Source organism: Egretta garzetta, unplaced genomic scaffold, assembly GCF_000687185.1.
Source record: "Egretta garzetta isolate BGI_Z169 unplaced genomic scaffold, ASM68718v1 scaffold111, whole genome shotgun sequence".
In the NCBI taxonomy this organism is placed as follows: domain Eukaryota; kingdom Metazoa; phylum Chordata; class Aves; order Pelecaniformes; family Ardeidae; genus Egretta; species Egretta garzetta.
This window is the reverse complement of record NW_009258672.1, coordinates 338,454-357,620: the sequence shown is the minus strand read 5'-3', so window position 1 is coordinate 357,620 and position 19,167 is coordinate 338,454. Positions and strand designations below refer to the sequence as shown.

The 19,167-nt window shown below is 38.5% G+C and overlaps 1 protein-coding gene across 1 annotated transcript in view; it reads left to right on the top strand.

Annotated features, from left to right (window-relative positions):
• CNKSR2 (connector enhancer of kinase suppressor of Ras 2) overlaps positions 1-19,167 on the top strand; it is a 182,366-nt gene that overhangs the window by 38,526 nt on the left and 124,673 nt on the right. Inside the window, exons 5-6 of the mRNA XM_009648809.1 lie at positions 3,093-3,134; positions 16,296-16,415. Of these exons, the coding sequence (XP_009647104.1) occupies positions 3,093-3,134; positions 16,296-16,415 (162 nt within the window). The remainder of the gene's footprint in view (positions 1-3,092; positions 3,135-16,295; positions 16,416-19,167) is intronic.

Here is a 19,167-nt window from a genome sequence, read left to right as displayed (position 1 = left end):
TGATATTAGTAATTAAGTTGTTCCATCATATTCCCCTTTTATTTCTCTTTTTTTTTGTGGACGATACTGTCCCATTTCCCTCTCTGAAACTGCTAATGGCCAGTATTTGACTGCATCTTCAGGAACCATAAATTAACACAGAACTGCTTTTGTTGCTTTGTTAGCAATCTGCATTATTAATATTTTAGAAAATAATGCACATTTAGAAGATAACATGCTGTCTTAGCTGAGTTTTGGTTGGTTGGTTAGATAAAGATCATATAGCCTAGCTTTATTTATAGTTTGTCAGTGAATATATGTGTGAACTTCAGAGAATGAACATGTAAAAGTAAAATATCTCCTTGCTGTATCTATGTATTTCAGTTCAGGGGTAATCACAGTATTGTTTCACTAAGTGAACAGCAAATTGTTAGCTTATGTAGGAGTAAAGCTTGGTTGCAGATTTTTTGTGTGTCCCTGCTTTTCTAAAGTAGAAAAAAGTTTTGTTAAACTTGCGTGTGATCTGTTTCTTACCTTAATTACAATGTTTTGATACTGTGGTTAAACAGCTATTTAAGAAGGTTTTTCAGGACTAAGATATGGGCTTGTAGTCTAGGTATGGAAGGAAGAGATGTTCTCCAGCTGTGGGTGGTATGCTATTAAGAATACAAATTTATTTCTAATTGCATAGTTAGTGACTCTTTTTATAATCCTCAAGTGCTTTAAGCTCTCTTAGTTGAAATGAAACGGGTATGAAAAAGCAATAATTGTAAATGGTAAAGGCCCCCAGTAATAAGCATTCAGCTCATCATTCTACCTAAGGGTTGTTTGAAGAGGGTGGGCACAGTTATCCTCAGCACTTGCTTAAAGATAAAGCACAAAGCAGTGGAGTGACTTAAAAAATCTAAGGGGAAATAAACTGTTCACTATGAAAGAAAGTGACATGTAGGTTTTGCTCTTGGGATCATTCAGAAGCAGTCTCAGCCCTCATCTCTAGGGATGGCTGCAGGAAGTTAAAACGAGCTTGCTGCGATGCAGGGATCAGTTTAGTGACCTTTCTAGGTTTCTTTGAATCCTAGACTTCAGGGCTGCTCTGGGCTATGCTGGCATGGATCTTTCCATTCCTGCACATTTCCCTGAGCTCATGCTTGAATTATGTTTAGTTGGAAGTCATTCATGTATAGAAAAAGGGTATTTTGCAGTTGGTTTTTTACCTAAGCATTGCATTTGCTCTCCTCCAGTTTTTCTGTCTTTTATGGTTTACTGAACTGTTTTCTTGCCTGAATATGAACATCAACAGTCAGCTGTCTGCTATGTGACGAACTCACTTAGCAATTCCTCTTGCCAGGCCCTGGATCTGAAGGGAATTGTGTGCTGAGGAGAGAATTTAAGGGTGAGGCCACCTGCCCCTATACATAGCCTGGATGCCTGAGAAGTTTTCCACTTGCTTTACTGTCTTTTGTATATTCAGAAATATTGTATTTTTTTAAATATACTTTTGGTTTGTCAGAAACAAGCATATTTCTTTAGTTTCCTTCATGATTGTGTGGAAGAGTTTCACTTATAGGATGTAGCAGTGTTTCTCTGTTAATCACTGGTTTCTTGGTTGTAACAAACCTCTACAGCATTTAAGAACCCAGAATCCTTCTTCTCTTACTACTAAGACTTCTCAAACAGTATCCTCTCTAAGCTGAATGTTTAAACTTACAGGAAACTCTTCCTATTACCAATGAAATAATTATGTCTGTTTAAAAGCACTTCTTTTTTCTCTTCAGTATAAATGTTGCAATCCCTTCCTGCTATTTTTGCAAAATGATTCATAAGACACCATGCAGAACATAGATGTATCCAGGTTGAAAATGTTACATGCCCTCCCACATATAACAGTGAAATGTGTGTTTTGCTACTAAGATTGCAAATACTTCATTGATGTCTGCATATAATTAAACGTGTTAGATTTTCTTTCCGGCTGTACTTACTAGCAAATGTTTCCTGAATGCCAACAGCTGCTATTAGGAAAATACTCCCTGATCAACTTGCTGTTTCTGCATAGGTTGCTTTATATAAAGCTTAAGAACACATTGGCTTTTTTTGCCTGAGTAACACTAGAAGTGTTTCATGCATTAAAAGGTTTTTGGGTTTGGTTTTGGTTTCTTTGTTTGTTTGTTTGCTTTTAAACAGTTACATATAACAAAGTTGATTTTCTAACAGGAAAGACTGATTTAAAAATGAGACTTAAAACATGAAAACGTAGTCACATTTTTCATACGGTTTATTAGGTAGGATATAAAGCATCCATTCCAAACAGAGCTTGCCCTAATTACCATAAAACTGCAGCATCTGATGAACTTAGAAAAGCGTGGTTCTTTCACCAGTGTTGTTGTATTTCATGTACTCTCTGCCTTACTAATTCCATTTCTCTACATCCACTGAGATTTTGGCCTGTCAGAAAAACTTTCACATCCCCCAGCCTCCCATCTGTTAGTCTTGCTTGTAGAAACTGCCTCGCATGCTACATAAGGTGACAACAATGTGCATGTGGTCCCCAGCAGGCTGTATGTAATAAGATGGTCCGACTCAAGTTTCCTATGCATTTCGTATTCCGCATTTGTCTTGCCTCCCATTGCATGGAGTGTTATAAATAGCCAGTGGTTCTCTTTTCTCTTCTTCCTTCTCCCAGGGTTTTCCTTCTTTTCTTTGGCAGGGTGTGTAGTTACTTAAGACTATTGCTGGTACCTCTGTTTTTCAGTGTTACTACTAGAAGCAGGTCATTTTTGTCCGTGGTCAGGGGCTGCTGGTTGAAGCCACTTGTCTGACGTACATGTGACTAGCTGTTACGTGCCAAAAGGATGTAAAGTGGAAGAAGATCGTTATCTGTCTCAAGGAAGGAAGCAACAAAAACTAGCAAATAGATATAAACATTTACCAGTATTTCCTTTCTTTGGTGGCTTCACACTTCGGTTACATGAATCTTTCCATTCTGTCTGAGACTTTGAAATCTTTTGTTTCATCCTAAAGACTTTTAAGTTCAGTTTAATTCTTTTTAAGGATAAATCTAGGAAGAGCTTAAATAGATTGGATCAATTTAACCTGCCTTTTCTCTAATTTTTCAGGATTGCACAGTATATGAAACAGAGAATAAAATTCTTCATGTGGTGAGTAGTGTTTGGATTTCTATTAATAAATATATTTGTATAGACTACATAGAATTATAGAGCTATGTGTTTTGTGCTTTTTCTATGCAGTGCCAGTGTGATAATGAACTAGTCTGGGTATGACTGAATGAATGTATGGTACTTCTTGTGAATAGGTAATGATGTTATGGAAGTCAAACTTGGCGTATGAGAATCCAGGAACTTTGCAAGGGCCTGTGTTTGTCTGGCTCAAGCCCATCTGTTATTTGTAAACCATGGTCAGAAGAATGACTTTGAAAAATTACTTCTTTTTTTTTTTTTTCTGAGAGAGCTGTTTGCTAGGCTTCTGTGAAATCATATATATTTATGTTAGTGATATAGCGTCATTTATACGGTTTTATTCCTCATAGGAGCACAGAGCTAGTCTAGTGATAGGAAAATTAATGCAATTCTTTCCTTTTGAATTCTCAGCATAAATATAACAGTCTGTTCCCAGAATCTGTAGTGCTGTTGGTAATAAATAAAGCAGATGAAAGTCATCAGAGCATCAGAACACAGGATGAATTTGAAAGGCCGGTACTTTGGTAGATGGAGATTCAAAAGCTTGAGTAAACTTTGTCTGAAAACTGCACCTGAGTTTTAGATATTAAATTGTGTTTCATGTTGTGGCTGTAGTTTAGTGAGTATTAAGTTAACCCAGAGCTTGTTTCTAAAAGTTAGATGCAAAGATATTCTTCCTAAGAATGAGCAATGAATTAGTTCAATTTATTCACTGTATTTCACATTTAAATAGTTTGTGATATCTTACTTTTCTTATTACTGGAGCTTAAGCAAGAATGTACTGCATTTCTTTATTTTAAAAGGTGAGCTTCCCAGTAAATTTTGCTATACTTTTTTTTTTTCAGTGCTCCCATATCAAATGCTTGGCAATCTGAATTCTATAAGCTTTTGATGCTTTGATTTCACAGTGATGTGGAATAAAACATCTCCTTGTATTTTTAAGTTTCACTGACATTTTTCTCCTGTGGGCCACAAAGAATTAGCAATTTTAGGGAGGCTGACATCATCATCTTTGCTAGGCTGATCTCTGCAAGTATTTAAGTAATGAAGGTTTTAATTGCATAATCTTGGCAAAAGTTGAAGTGCTGTAAGTTTGAAATTGTTATATATAGCCTGTTTTTCAAAACATGCTTGTTTTCTGCTGTAAGAGCCAAGAGTTCTGACTTCTATATACAGTATGTATCTTTTACAAATTAGCAAAAAGGATCCTGAGCAGCCAGGGATCAGGTTAGGAATTAAATCTGGCCAGGGACATAAAGGGCAACAAGAAAGCTTCTACAGGTATGCTGATGATAAAAGGAAGACTAGGGAAAATGCTGGCCCTTTCCAAAAGGAAACAGGAGACTTGGTTACCCAGCATATGGAGAAAGCTGAGGTACTCAATAACTTTTTTGCCTCAGTCTTCACTGGCAAGTGCTCAAGCCACACTGCCTAAGGCACAGGAGACAAAGGCAGGGACTGGGAGAATGAAGAACAGCCCACTATAGGAGAAGATGAGGTTTGAGACCATCTAAGGAACCTGAAGGTGCACAAGTCTGAGGGACCTGATGAGATGCATCCATGGGTCCTGAGGGAACTGGCAGATGAAGTTGTTAAGCCACTATCTATCATATTTGAGAAGTCATGGCAGCCCTGTGAAGTTCCCACTGACTGGAAAAGGGGAAAGATAAGCCCCATTTTTAAAAAGGAAAAAAAAAAAAAGAAGGCCCAGGGAACTACAGACCAATCAGTCTCACCTCTGTGCCTGGCAAGATCATAGAACAGATCCTCCTGGAAACTATGCTAAGGCACATGGAAAATAAGGAGGTGACTGATGGCAGCCAACATGGCTTCGCTAACAGGCAAATCGTGCCTGACAAATTTGGTGGCTTTCTGTGATGGCGTTACAGAGTTGGTGGATAAGGGAAGAGCAACTGACGTCATCTATCTGGACTTGTGCAAGGTATTTGACACTGTCCTGCATGACATCCTTGTCTCTATATTGGAGACACATGGATCTGTTGGATGGACCACTTGGTGTATAAGGAACTGGCTGGATGGTTGCACTCAAAAGAGTTGACTTGGTGTCCAAGTGGAGACCAATGACAAGTGGCGTTCCTCAGGGGTCAGTATTGTGACTGGCACTGTTTAACATCTTTGTTGGGGACATGGACAGTGGCATTGAGTGCATGCTCAGCAAGTTTGCCAACAACGTCAAGCTGTGTGGTGCAGTCAACACTCTGGAGGAAAGGGATGCCATCCAGAGGGACCTTGACTTGAGGCTCGAGAGGTGGGCCCATGTGAACCTCATGAGGTTCAACAAGGCCAAGTGCAACGTCCTGAACATGGGTCAGGGCAATCCCAAGCACACATATGGGCTGGGCAGAGAATGGATAGAGAGCAGCCCTGAGGAGAAGGAGTTGGGGGTGTTGGTTGATGAGAAGCTCAACATGAGCTGGCAATGTGTCCTTGCATCCCAGAAAGCCAACTGTATCCTGGGCTGCATCAAAAGCAGCATGGCCAGCAGGTTAAGGGAGGTGATTCTGCCCCTCTACTCTACTCTACTCTACTCTACTCTACTCTGCTCTGCTCTACTCTAATGAGACCCCATATGGAGTACTGTGTCCAGTCTGGGCCCCCTGACATAAGAAGGACATAGACCTGCTGGAGTGAGTCCAGAGGAGGGCTATGAAGATCAGAGGGCTGGAGCACCTCTCCTATGAAGACAGGCTGAAAGAATTGGGGCTGTTCAGCCTGGAGAAGAGAAGGCTCTGGGGAGACCTTATTGTGGCCTTTCAGTACCTTAAGGGGGCCTACAAGAAAGCTGGAGAGGGACTTTTTAGAAGCTCATGGAGTGATAGGACAAGGGGTAATGGCTTTAAGCTGAAAGAGGGTAGATTTAGATCAGATATAAGGAAGAAATTCTTCACTGTGAGGGTGGTGAGCCACTGGAACAGGTTGCCCGGAGAAGCTGTGAATGCCTCATCCCTGGAGCTGTTCACGGCCAGGTTGGACAAGGCTTTGAGTAACCTGGTCTAGTGGAAGGTGTCCCTGCCCATGGCAGGGGGATTGGAACTAGGTGATCCTTAAGGTCCCTTCAAACCCAAACCATTCTGTGATTCTATGATTTCATGATTGTAAAAGGAGCTGGCAGCGTTTAGAGCTGATAGACCATCAGTTAATACAGTTTTCAACAGAAAATTTTGAGGAAACTGAGAGGGATTTCTTTAAGATAAGTGAGTGCACAAACTTGAGACAGGTTTCAAAAGTTATCTTACCTTACATAATATAGACTTACATAGGCTTATTTCTTTAATACACGGTAACTTCATTGTAGTGACAGGTAGACATATGTATTATTGTGGAGAGCTTAATTAGCTTCTACAACTAGTTCTCAAGCTTGCAAGGAAACATGAACAGAGTTGTTGAATGTTTTACTGAAGCCTAGGATTGAAAATTACTGTAGGTATTACACATAACTTGGATCATTTCTGACCATGTTCCATTTCAGCTGATGGATGGGATTTCATGAGGCAAAAGCTGACCAAAAGCAACAGAGGGAAGAGATAAATCTGTGATTAAATCATTAAAAGATGGGATTTGAAATCATATTTTAAATTTGGAAGGGAGTATTTTACAAGTACAGCTGAAAAAGTTGATCATAGAATTGGAATTGAAAGCAGTCACAGTTCCCTCTAACCCTCTCCTTGGAAGACAGAGAAAGGTGCTGTAGCTTTAGCTCATTAGATGGTTTGGGTAGGAGCAATCTAACAGGTAGATTAAAAAAAGAGCAGAAAAGCCTACTGATGTCAAGATCTTGAGAGAGTGCGTGGTACTTTTATGCCAGTGTCAAAGAAGAGAGGTCATTAGATACCTTATGAGATAACAGTATTTGCATGCACGAATACAAACTGGTTTAAAGATATTCTAGAGGGGCATTAAGAATTTAAATCTCCTGTTATAATCTATGCATACAGTAATTTTAGAGGTAAATGTTAAAAAGAATGTTCTATAATATAAAAAGAATAGTAGTAAATTTTGGTCAAGGCGCAGAAGGAATCTTGAATGAGAAATGCTGGGAGAACTAGGAAAGATTGGGAGGAGAGGACATGCACACAGATATTATATATAGAGAAAGTAAATTCTTTCTTCTTAAATTCAAAGACCAAGCTATTGCAAGTTTATTTTCTGAGTACATTTCCCATCTGCAAACCATGCAAATTCCTGGAGGTAACAGAAATGGTGTCTGGCCCGCGTTGCATCCAGCTGCCTTTGAATGATCAGATATTGACATATAGCTGTGTTTGCTGGGATGACTTAGAGACAAAATTGAATTCAAAACCATGGGCTCACCCTGTACGATTTCATGTACTACATTCTCTTCATGACACAAAGAAACGAGGTTCCTCACAAAAGTGAAAGGCAATGACTGTCAATGTCTCTGAATTATCAACGCTATTTCCAGCAGAAATCCAAAACATAGCCCTATTCTGGCTACTCTAAAGGAAATTAACTCTACCCCAGCCAAAAGCAGCACAGAAAGTTATGTAGTCCTATTCTTTAGGACACCAAGAAACTTACCACCTTAGGAGCAGATCATTGGATGAAAGTAGTTGATTTTTGTCCACATTACCTATTGGTGGTCCAGTGGTTTACTTCAGGTTGAACCTGTGTTCTGGGTTGAACATCTCTAGTGTTCACACAGCTCAGAGTGTTAGTTGGACCCGTGTGCCATGGTTCAGGGGCTGGAGCTCTGTAAGCAGACATCTCCTGTGGGGATGCTGCCCCGTTCCCCCTGAGCGAGCCTACTCTGTGCCAAATCAGGGGGCAAGAGGGTGTGTGGGCAGAGGTGGGGGATGTGAGACCACTCTGCTGCTATTGAAGGCTGTACATGTATACCTCCAAAGTTAACCTGTCACTGAGTCTTCATGCTTTCCTCTTAAGCATGGTGGAGTAGGCAACATCCCTCACCAAAGGCAAGATCCTCAATTAAATAACTGGTTGGTTTGCTTTAATTAGGTAGGACCAAAAAATAGTTAATGTGCTCATAATCTAATGGCAGTGATTTCTTTCGAAAAGCAAATGAATGCCCTCTTTCTTTCAGAGATGGCAGTGTGGGTGTTCATGTGGAGAGACTGCTGAATCACCTTGTCCATAGACAGTACGTTTTAATGTGAATAAACTTATTCTGATATTAGCTATTTAGATGTCACTGATACATTTTAAAAATGGTATTCTGTGGAGACAGAACTATATAGCTTCAGCTTATATTCAGGAAAGAAATATTTTTGTTTACTCCAAGCAATTTGAGTTTCAAATGCTATATAAAAGCATTTTGATTGTCACTCACAATATTAGCTTAAGTAGTAAACTAATCTGTGTTATTCAACTAAACACATGAAATGCATCTAAAGGAAAAAGGTCTTATGGAAAACTGATGAAGTTTTAAGAAGAGATTACCTACTTCAACTTGTTTATTTCTTCTAAATGGAGTTGCAAAGTGTGTCTGGGAAAAAATGGCTTTTCTATAATTTTCTGCCCTAGAATTGCAGGCGTGTTGAAACAATTATTTTAAAGATAACTCTATTTCTTAGAGGGTTTTTTTTCTGTGAATTCATTCATAGAAACACTTGGTTTCTGTGGAATAAAAAGCATAAACCCACACAGGAATAATATGTTGGTTTTTGCTCATTAAAATGTTGATGCTTCTGAAATATTCATGAATTCAGAGAAGTGCTTCATATTTCTGCCACTTCACTTCTCAGTATGTTTTCTCCAGTTTACCTTTTGTTCAGTAAGTGATGTAATAAATAATTAATTAAATAATAATTATTATTATAATTTATTAATATAAACAGAAAGTAAATATCACCAGAAAATAATACCAACAGAAGTAGGTAGCAATAGAAAACATTACTTAAAAAGTACAGGTTTTAAAATACAGTGGGCCTAAATATGAAGGGATAAGCCATAGGTGTGGTGTTTGCTTCAAAATTGGAAATTAGTATGCTCTTGCTAGTTTATACTTAGAATCTTTATATTCATTTAACTTGAGATGATAAAATGTTTGGAAAACTGCTCAACTTAAAAGGGTATCAGTTCAGCTGGGGAGTTATAAGTTAATCATTGCGAAGGTCTGAATCAAGCTTTAAAATCTTTGAAGAATAATTCATTGATTCCATCCAGCTGTTCAAGGCTGTATATGATGGAAATATCTAGTTCAGATTAATCCATGTGAAGCAGCAGAGTATTAAAATGAGAGCAAAGCAAGAAGGACTAATTATAGAAAGCAGAAGCCGGGCGCCAGTCAGATTAATGAGAGTTTAAACTGAATTTTCTTTTTAGTTTAATTCTTTAAAAAAGATAATGTTTTCCTAAGGAATTTCACTTTCTTAAAAATACACTGCTTTTCCTGAAAAAAATATAGGGAGTTGGGGAACTGTAGAAAGTAGAACTGCAGAATGAAAATAATATTCAGAAGTTTTTGAAAAACAAGTGAGCTATTTAAATTTAAGAAGAGTTACTAAATTGAAAAAGAAACAACAAGTAATGGATCAGAATGTTCTCTTTTTGCTAAGAGCCTTGCAGAAACCACAGTGACAATAATTCACTCCTGCCCACTATATTTGAATATTTGTTACAGAATGATGGTCAACTAAAAATGCATTGTCAAAGGTATCATTTTTATAGGCTTATTAAAGAAAAAAAAAAGAAAAAGTAATCACCTGCTTCCTTTCAAGAGTCGGTGCCTTGCAAGTTGGGCCCAGCAAACTTCACTCTAATAGAAGCCTCTCTTCTTGTGTCCAAAATAAGATTTAGTTCACTGCTTAAACTTCATGTATGTACAAAAGCAAGTCCAGGCCCATTTGCTTCTAAGATTGCCAGGGTTACTGATCTATTCCCTATAGTACAACAAATGTTTTGGACTAAAATAAATTGTTTAATAATTATTTGCTTTGGCTTAAGCTAGCTAGTTAGACTTCATCCTGAATGCTCATGTAGCAAGTTGCTTTGTCTCAGTCAGTTGTAACTAAGTGAGCTATTTCTTACTTTTTCAAACATTTTAAACTTAACATTGCCAAGACATTTTTTTTTCTTACCTTTAGCCCTGAATGTCCATGTGTCTTATTGGCATCATATTGGCCAAATAACGTTGGTGAGAGAGTTGATGGGGGAGGCTGGTGCTTTTCTTGCCCTCAGCCCTGGGAATGTGTTTAAGCTTGGCTGCTTTGGTACAGCAAATAGTTGCCAAGATAGATTTAAGATTGGTCACTAGCCTGGGACAAGGAATTAAGGACAAGAACAAACACATCTGTTTGCTTGACCATAAATGCTATGTGATCCTAGAGCTGCTTGAATTGAACAGAGAACAGATGAACAGTTTGAGGAAAGGCCATGGCTTGTGGAGGCCCCTGAAGCTAGCCATGTCCCTAAATACTTCTACTCTGCTGCAGAAGACAGACATTTTCCCAGCACAAACTGAAGTAGCTGTAGAGAATCAGAACAGACTCTTGCCTAGAAAGGCTGAACCAGATGATCTTTGAGGTCCCTTTCAACCTGGTATTCTATGATTCTAGTCGCCTTTAGGTCCTTATCCCCCTGGCTGAAAGAAGGAGCAATTGTGGAAAATCTGTTAGAAATTGGTACACTACAGTCCAAAAATGCAGGTAGAAACTAAGTATTACCTTTCATTCTTTAGGCTCTGGGGTGTAATCTAGTTGCCTACTGAGTGAAAGAAAATGTTTCCCCTTGAATTTCTACCAAACAACTAGATGCTGTGTAGTGATTTTTTTCGTCCTCCTTTGAATCATTTAGCTTTGCATGTAAAGATGTGGTGTAGCTTAAATCTGAAATTATAAGTTTGTCACTGAATAGAGAGGAGAATTTATTACTGAAGTGCAGTGATGAGTTACTGCAAAAGAGAACTGAAGTCATTGCTGTAAGGCTTACAGTGAGAACAGGGACTGTCTGACAAAAGGAGAGAACGTAATCATCTGTTGATTTCTCTCAGTTAATCTTTCGTAAGTTGTTGGTTGGTTTTTTTTTGCCTGGCCAAATCCTTTTCCTTTGTTCAGATACCTTGCACACTGAAAGCTGAGTGCAGCTTGAGAAAGGCTGGGCATTTTTAATGCCTGCTGATTTTTGTAGGAGCAATTGGATGCTCATCTTCCTGTGTGTCTTACTGTAGCTAGTACTGCATTGCAGCGGGGAAACAACGGTTGCAAAAGATGAAGGATCCTGATCCCATTAACAATGTTTTCATAAACAGAAATGTAGTTTTACAAGGAAACAAAAAGTAACTATTATTTGAGGGAAAAGGTGAGATGTACTGTTGTCTGATTTTAGTGAAACTAAAATACAAGTCTGTTAAACAGCTTGTGCTGAATAGTTATGCTGAAAAATAATGCATGAATTGTTTGGAACAAAATGAATAGCAAAAGTGCACTGTTTGTGTGCTTATTTCCACTCAAATTAATTGAGTAGCTTACATGCAAAATACTATGTCAGTCCATTACTTTCCATCAAATAAAATAATAATTTAAAAACTTTTTGTTAATAAATAATAATAATAATAAAAATAAAAAATAAAAAATAAAAATTTAATAATACACCCCCAGTATTTCTCACACCTACATAATTTGTCAAATTGGCTTTGCATCTGCCAGGGTGAAAGCTCCAGTGCTCCAGTGAAGTCTGGGGAGCTTAAGGAAAATTTAGTCAAGCTAGAAGCAAAGTAGCATCGAACATAACTTTAGATTTAGGCAGGGTTGTTGCTTGAAAGAATATGGAATGCACATGGGATGAACCTGATGAGCCACACTGTGAACTGTTTAGGAACAGGAGCATAAAGAAGTCAAAGGCAGTTTACTTGGGAACTTTCTAAATGCAATAGCATGTTGCCTCTATTAAATTAACATTGTTCCTGTGCCATCTGGCAGCATCTTTGTCATGGAAGGTCCTGGTCCACTGAATAGGTCCTTGGACCTATTTTTTCCATAAAGAGGCCTAATGCGGAGGAAGCATGCTCCTGGTGAAAAGGCTGATTTGTCTGTATGCTGATTTTTGCTGATTGTTATATTAAAAAGCCTTGGCTAATGAAGTCAACAGCAGTAATCTGGGCAGGAAACGCAGGTAACTACATTCAGAGCCACTCGTTAAACTCTGTTGTAAACTGACACGCTGTACCCTATGAATGTGTCCCAGACCCATCCAAGCTCCAGTATGTTCCTTGGGCTGAATTTCCCTCCTCCTCCCATCCTCCACAGACACAAACACACAAGAAAACAACCCGCAAACCATGAACAAGATGTTTCTGAGAGTAAAGGCGAGGAAAAATGCATTATTTTGCCTCTGTCAGTCTCTGGATGTGTTTCCAGTAACAGCTGGTCTAACTTGTCTTTGCAGTGGGGAGAGGATACCTGCTGTGTAAGAGAGAGCCCCTTGCTGTCCTGGCTCTGGGCAAGCTCAGAGCTCACGAACATTTGCCTTTCACACGAGCCCAGTAGACACTTGATACTACTTACAGTCCAGCTCTTTAACCAAGGAGTAATTAACCAAAATTATTTAAATGTATAACAGTTAAGGGAGGCTTGGAAGATTCTGTAAGTATTCTAACACAAACAGGCTTCTTATACTTTCAGAAGAAAACTAAAGGGGTTGTTAGATGTTTTCTTGTAGCAGCTGAAAGTTTTGGATGGTTGGGCAGAACCCAGACCCATCTTCTAAAAAAAATTTCTTTTTGTTCCCAAGGTCTTGAGATTATGCTGGAACAAGAAAACTGAAGTAAAATGCATAATACTCTGAAATTAGATGAGCAGTTTAATTAAAAACAAATTAGCTAGTCTTTCCTTGGAAGTCCAGGCAACGTGAGTATGCCAGTTTGCTATGCAATAGCAGTGAGCCTGAAATTCAAAATCCTCCCACAGGAACCATCCTTTCCCCTCCAAAGGAAATGACAGTTCTCACAAGCAAAGCAAAGCATGTTGCAATGAACTGAGTTTGCTGGACAGAACTATTCCATAATTACTAAGCAGACGATGTTGTGGTTAGGTCTCATTATCCGAAGTGACTGTTTCTTGAGAAATATTCGTTATGGGTGCAGCTAGTTCATGGCATGTTGTCTTACTGAATCACTCAGGTTTACTGGTGCTGTATTAGAAGGAGAAGAGTTAATTCTGTTGGTCAGAAAATGAGAAAAGTAGTTCAAGAACTTTTATCACTTTTCTGTACCTTCTGCTTTCTTTTGCTGTTTCTAGTCACCTCTGATACTAACACATGGTAATAAACACCGTAACGTGTAACGGAGCTTTAAAAGTTTGCTGTGTTCAACTTTTGTCTTCATCCTGGTCAGATCTGGGTACTCATGAAGTGGGAAAAGATTTTCTAATAATGCAGCAGAGTTTTGCCCCTAAATAACATTTTTCTAGGAAGACATCCCCACATGAATGAGTGTTTGGAAAGGTCATAGAACTTGAAGCCTTAATCTGAAAGAGCGTCCTCTAATCGTCTTCTCCAGGGATTTTGCTGTGGCTCATTTATTGTGCTTAGAATGGGCATGATATCATGCTGTTGGACAGCAGTATGAATATCTACGATGGAAAGAAAGCTGTAACACTCGAAAGACAATAATCCTTTAGAAATGCGTAGCAGCATATGGCAGATTTTTTTATTTTAGTAACTTGGTGATTTTGGCATCCAGTATTCCCAGAGCTCCTCTCGGGGAATATTCACACCACCTTGTTTTAGGACTGCAACCAATATAACCATATTGGAATGCTGATCTCCATGGGCTTTACTGTAGAGACTGTCTGTACCCCTCTCACGGAGAGGCAGAGGGAGAGCAGCTGCTCCAGGGAGCTATTTAATGCATCTCAGCTTAGGCTTCTGTTCCATGCCACATCCTGGACTCGCCTCACTCCTCTCCTTTCCCCATCATCTGTCAAGGCAGCCGAGGACTTTTTTTTTAATGAGGAGCCACGTCTGTGAACTTGAAATGGCATACCTTGTGTTAGGTGGTAGAAACACTCCTTTTCTATGCTTTTTGGCATCTCTCTGCAATGCAACAGTTGGGAATAGGAAAAAAAAAGTCATACATTAATTCACTGTAAATAGAAGTTTCTCTGAAACTGCTAAGGACCCTGTAAATATAGTAGTTCTAGAGGAGATTAATAGGAAGAATAGGTGGGCGAAGACAAGACTAAAGATATATGAAAAATCTAGTTTTCATCACCAGAGAATGATTTATAATGTAGGTCTCTTCACTTTGCATGTGAAGAGAGCTGAGTGTTCTGTAATTTTCTAAAAGTAATTTTTCAATAATTGTTAGTGCAGTTACAGGAGAAATGAAAATACAAATAATGCGCTGGCATTGTAAAAAACCCAAGCAAACAGGAAATCTAAGCTTTCATTTTTATTATGGATTTTTAGATAATTTTTACCTTTTTAGAATGTCAGCTCAAAGCAATTTTCATGTATCCAAAAAGCCATAAAAGCCCAATTTTGCAATAAAGTTCACTTTTTCACTTTTTCACTTTTTCCTAATTCAGGTAAAGCACAGAGCATCCTTAACCCCATTTTATATCCCCCTTTACTATCTTTTCTCAGTAATGATTCTGCATCCTGAAATGCAGATAAAGCAGAAGGGGTAGAGTGTGAGCGTGGGTGTGTCTGTGCTTGAAGGTAATATTATTTCTGGAAGAAGGTCATGTTGGTACTTTTGTTATATTCTCCATTTCATTCTGATTTGTTTATTCATTCTGAAACATTGTTCAACAAATAAGCCATCTATATGCAAACCTAAACTTACAACTGTTTGTAAATCATTTAAAGAGAAAATCCTAATGTAATGGTCTGTAACAGGATTAAGATTTTACTGTCACTGGACTTGTTTTTTTCTTTTATCACTTGGTTTTTTACTTTCCTTTTTACATAAGGTATTTGTAGTTTGGCATTTGGAATTATAATGGTGATTTGGCAAGGAGGTTATATCCAGTTTTATATCATTTTTCCATAGCATTGTTGTAGCTATTTTATACTTTAAGAAGTATGCTTTGCAATCTTGGAAGAGTGGTTGGTGCAGCAGTTGTGTGCAGTTGTGTTGGAATTATTTGAGGAGCCTGGTTAACTTTCATCTTTTGAATTTGCGAGCAGTTAAGTTGATTCTTAATTGGTTTTGGAGGTACCCACAGTTTTGGGACCAGAAGAATGTCCTGATCCCTGAATTTGCTGACAAAACACTCATTTGGAAACCTGAACCGAGAAATCGGTTTTAGTTGCTGAAAGGGGACTCCACAGAAAACACTGAAACTCTTAAAAATCACTTGCTTACAGAAATATGAGAGAATGATAGGAAGAAATCACAGCTTCCCTGCTTCTGAGAAGAGATTGTTCAGGGAGTGAGAGATGAGGAGATATGCAGTACTCGTTTGACAGTCCCAGCCTTTTTAGAAACTTTTTTATTTCTGTCTGGCTGTGAAGAGGCTGCCAAGGATAACAGGTTTAAGAATTATCCCATCGTGAAGTGGTTATTTATTGTAATCTTCATGCCTGCAATAGTAAATCATGCTTGGCAGCAGTAGAACATGAGAAACTCAGTCCAAAGTCAATTAGCATGTTTTATTAGTTTAGAATAAACTTCAGAGCTAATGGGAGTTACCCATCATCGTTAAGAGCCTGATTTTCATCTGTGCTGAACATCTGCACGTTCAACTGAAATTAGTGGGGTTCGGGGGCCCTTAACATCTTTGCAAAAGATGGGGGCAGAGAGGGGAGTTGGAGCTCACCATGCGCTCCCTGCATGCCTGAGCACAGCTCAGAGGCAGGGCACCTAACCCTGAGAGTGCATGGGAACAGCTTGCGCAGTCCCTTTTTCTCTCTACTCAGATGCAAAAAGCATTTGCCTCTTGTTCTTCCCTGGTCTAACACTGTATTATTTCAGGACCATCACAGAAAATGGATTTTGTATTGCGCTGCTACTGAGGCCTTTCCTCCTCCCCCTTCATTCCCTCTGCCTTGTAGATTCAGCAGTGTGATTTAATATGTACTTTACACATGCAGTGGTTTACATTGTAGGTCAATATGCAAATAGTTAGCAGTGGTATGCTTATTGTGAAATTTTATTTTCTTTTTTCTTTCCTTTCCTAGTGTAAAACTCTCTCTGGTGTCTGTGATCACATTATCTCACTCTCTTCTGATCCGCTGGTTTCCCAGTCTGCTCACCTTGAAGTGATCCAGCTTACAAACATCAAGCCAAGTGAAGGGCTGGTAAGAAGTACGCAGTTAATCAAACCCATCATCCAGGACAAGAAAGTGAATTATTTAAAATAAGTTGTATATATGGAAAGTAATAGGACATTTTAGCTTTTTTTATTTTAAAGTCTGAAAATAGTTTTATTTCTCGTGCTAGTTTGGTTTCTTGTGCAGCTGGGCCAACAGGGAAATGTTTTGTAAGGTTGGCCGATGTATGCAAAAAGTTTAGTGAACAGGAAGAAATGAGCGAGAAGTTCTTGCCATTTATACCAGCTTCTGAAAAATGGTTCAGATTGTTCTAGGATCTTGAAGTCTGAAGGGATTTAAATTACTAAGATCAACTCAACCAAGGAGTTTGCGTGGGCTTATGCACAAAACCTGTCAAATTCTGGAATATGCTTCATAGTATCTCTGGGATATAAAGCTATTTTACAAGTTATTCAAGGACTCTACAGCATTGCTGAGAAGTAGCTTATTCAATTTTATTGCAAGAACTCTGCATGCTTAATCAGGTGCTTTTAAAGGCTCAGTGCAGCCATCCCATGTTTGTTGTTCAAGAGTTGACCGTTGATCTTCTGTTTACTCAAGTATCCCACACACACTGCATGGAAAAAAACAACACTGACAACAGGTATAGCTCTGCAACTTTACATCACTAATAATATCTCGTCCCACAATCCTCAGAGGTAATAGAAGGTGATCAGAATACAGTGAACCATTTTTTGCCTCATGAAATAGCTTTTGCAACTTCTGACCAAGTTTATTCCCATTCCATTTTTTTGAATAAGTAGGACTACTGCTGTGCTCTTTGCAGCAGGTTTTTGAAGTCGTTTGAATGGTGTAGTTTTGGAGACTATTTTGGTTTGTGGGTTGGTTGTTGTTGGGTTTTGGTTACGTTTGGGTTTTGACAACTTTGGTATGCCAAGATATTTAGAGCAATTATACACTAAATTAATTTTCCACTCTTTTGGGAAATCACAATTAAAATACGAGAAAAAAACCAAACATTTGGATGAGTAAATATTGCCCCATCTTTTGTTTTAGTCTGCTATTTCTTTTATCTTCCTCCACTGGCTTTCTTTTTTATCTCTGAATCCATTTCAGACTAGTCCTCCAGGATTTCAGCTTTTTGTGGATTCTCTCCTTCCTCTCTTTCTCCCGTAATTTTATCTCTTCCACCAGCTTGCTACAGTCAACCTTTCAAAATCCTATCTTCTGCTGTAATGAAGAAATGTTTTTCCCCTTTCTCTCAACTACCTTTTTTTGGAGTTCTGTCCATTTTTATCTGAGCTCTTTTTTATTTTCCTTTCTGTCTTGTGACTGTTATTTTTTTTCCCCTCATTTAAGTCTTTCTGTAGGGTGGTGTCAATCCCCAGTGACTGAAAAATGTTGAGCAGTATTTTTCTAAATAAGAATGTCTTTCGTGGGTTTGTTCCTGCTGGGTAGCTGATCAGCTAGAGAATCTCTCCCCTCTCTGTGCCTCTGTTTTATACCCTCTGTCTGTCTTGTCTGTTTAAACTGGAAGCTCTTAAGGCAGGTTTTTTTCTTGTAATATGTATTAGAAGCTGAGCAGGCTCTTCATGCTGACTGAGGACTACCATGTCATTGTCATAAAAATTATTAGATGTATCTTTTAAAAATGGAAGATACCAACTATTCAGTATACTAGCCTTAGAAGGATACAATGCTATTTTGAGATGATAATTTTTTCCCCCCTTCATCCTTGCCTGTATGCCACTATTCTGTTACCTCTATATTGTGCTGTGTCCTCTAGATTGTGAGCTCTCCAGAGCAGGAACTAAGGATGATATATTTGCAACGGGAGGCTAAATATCATACCTTTCAGTTTGTTACAGTGCCAGTCTTACTCACCAGTAAGGCTAATCCTGTCGGGTTGCTCTTGGTGCTCTGTATGAAAGCTTTGCTTTTGAGTTGTTGGGCTTTTTATTTGTTTGTTTGCTTGTTTTTTAAACTAAGTCTTTCAATTGAGATACAGAAAATGCATATGAGTACCGCCCAGTTGATTGCTAAGTGTGTCAGTTTAAGAATTGATGGTGGAGCTTGGAGTTGTGAATATCCTCTGCACATCAGGAGCACTGGGATGAATGTGAAGCTTGATAACTTCTGGACCTTCTTCCAGGATTTGTGCAACGATGGAGAAGGAAAAATGGATTATTGTCAACTTTCTTCTAGATTTTTGACCCACCTGTTAGTTCTGTGCTGACTCTACTGATCACTAAATAAAATCTTCTATAAAGATGGAAGGACTTCAAGTAGAAGGAAAAGAGCAAGGGTGGCTGCTAACTGGAAAGATGTTTTTTTGTCACCTACCATAAACAGAATATCTAACATGTCTCAAATGTGGTATCTGAGAAGCTGAAGTAGATTGGGGAGAGAAAAAGGAAGGGAGAAGAGAAGGAAATAAAAAGTTTGGAAAAATGGTGCTATTTCCCTAAAGTCATATGATAAATACAAGACAGAATTAAGAAAATGGCTTGAGTTTTTACAACTTAAAACGCATCAGAGCACTATCAGGATGTTTTAATCAGCAAATATAGTACCTTCACTGTGTTTGACATTTTTTTTTTTTTTGTGGAAACGTAAGTACCAGTCAAAGTTAAATGTAAATTGTCAGACCAATAACTTAATGCAGAAGAAAAAGATAATCATGTTACAGGGTTTACAATGTCTTGTAGATATTAAAACTAGTTAACGCCTATCAGAAAAACAGACTAAATAACCTGGAGAGCAGAAAATGTTGTTAGGG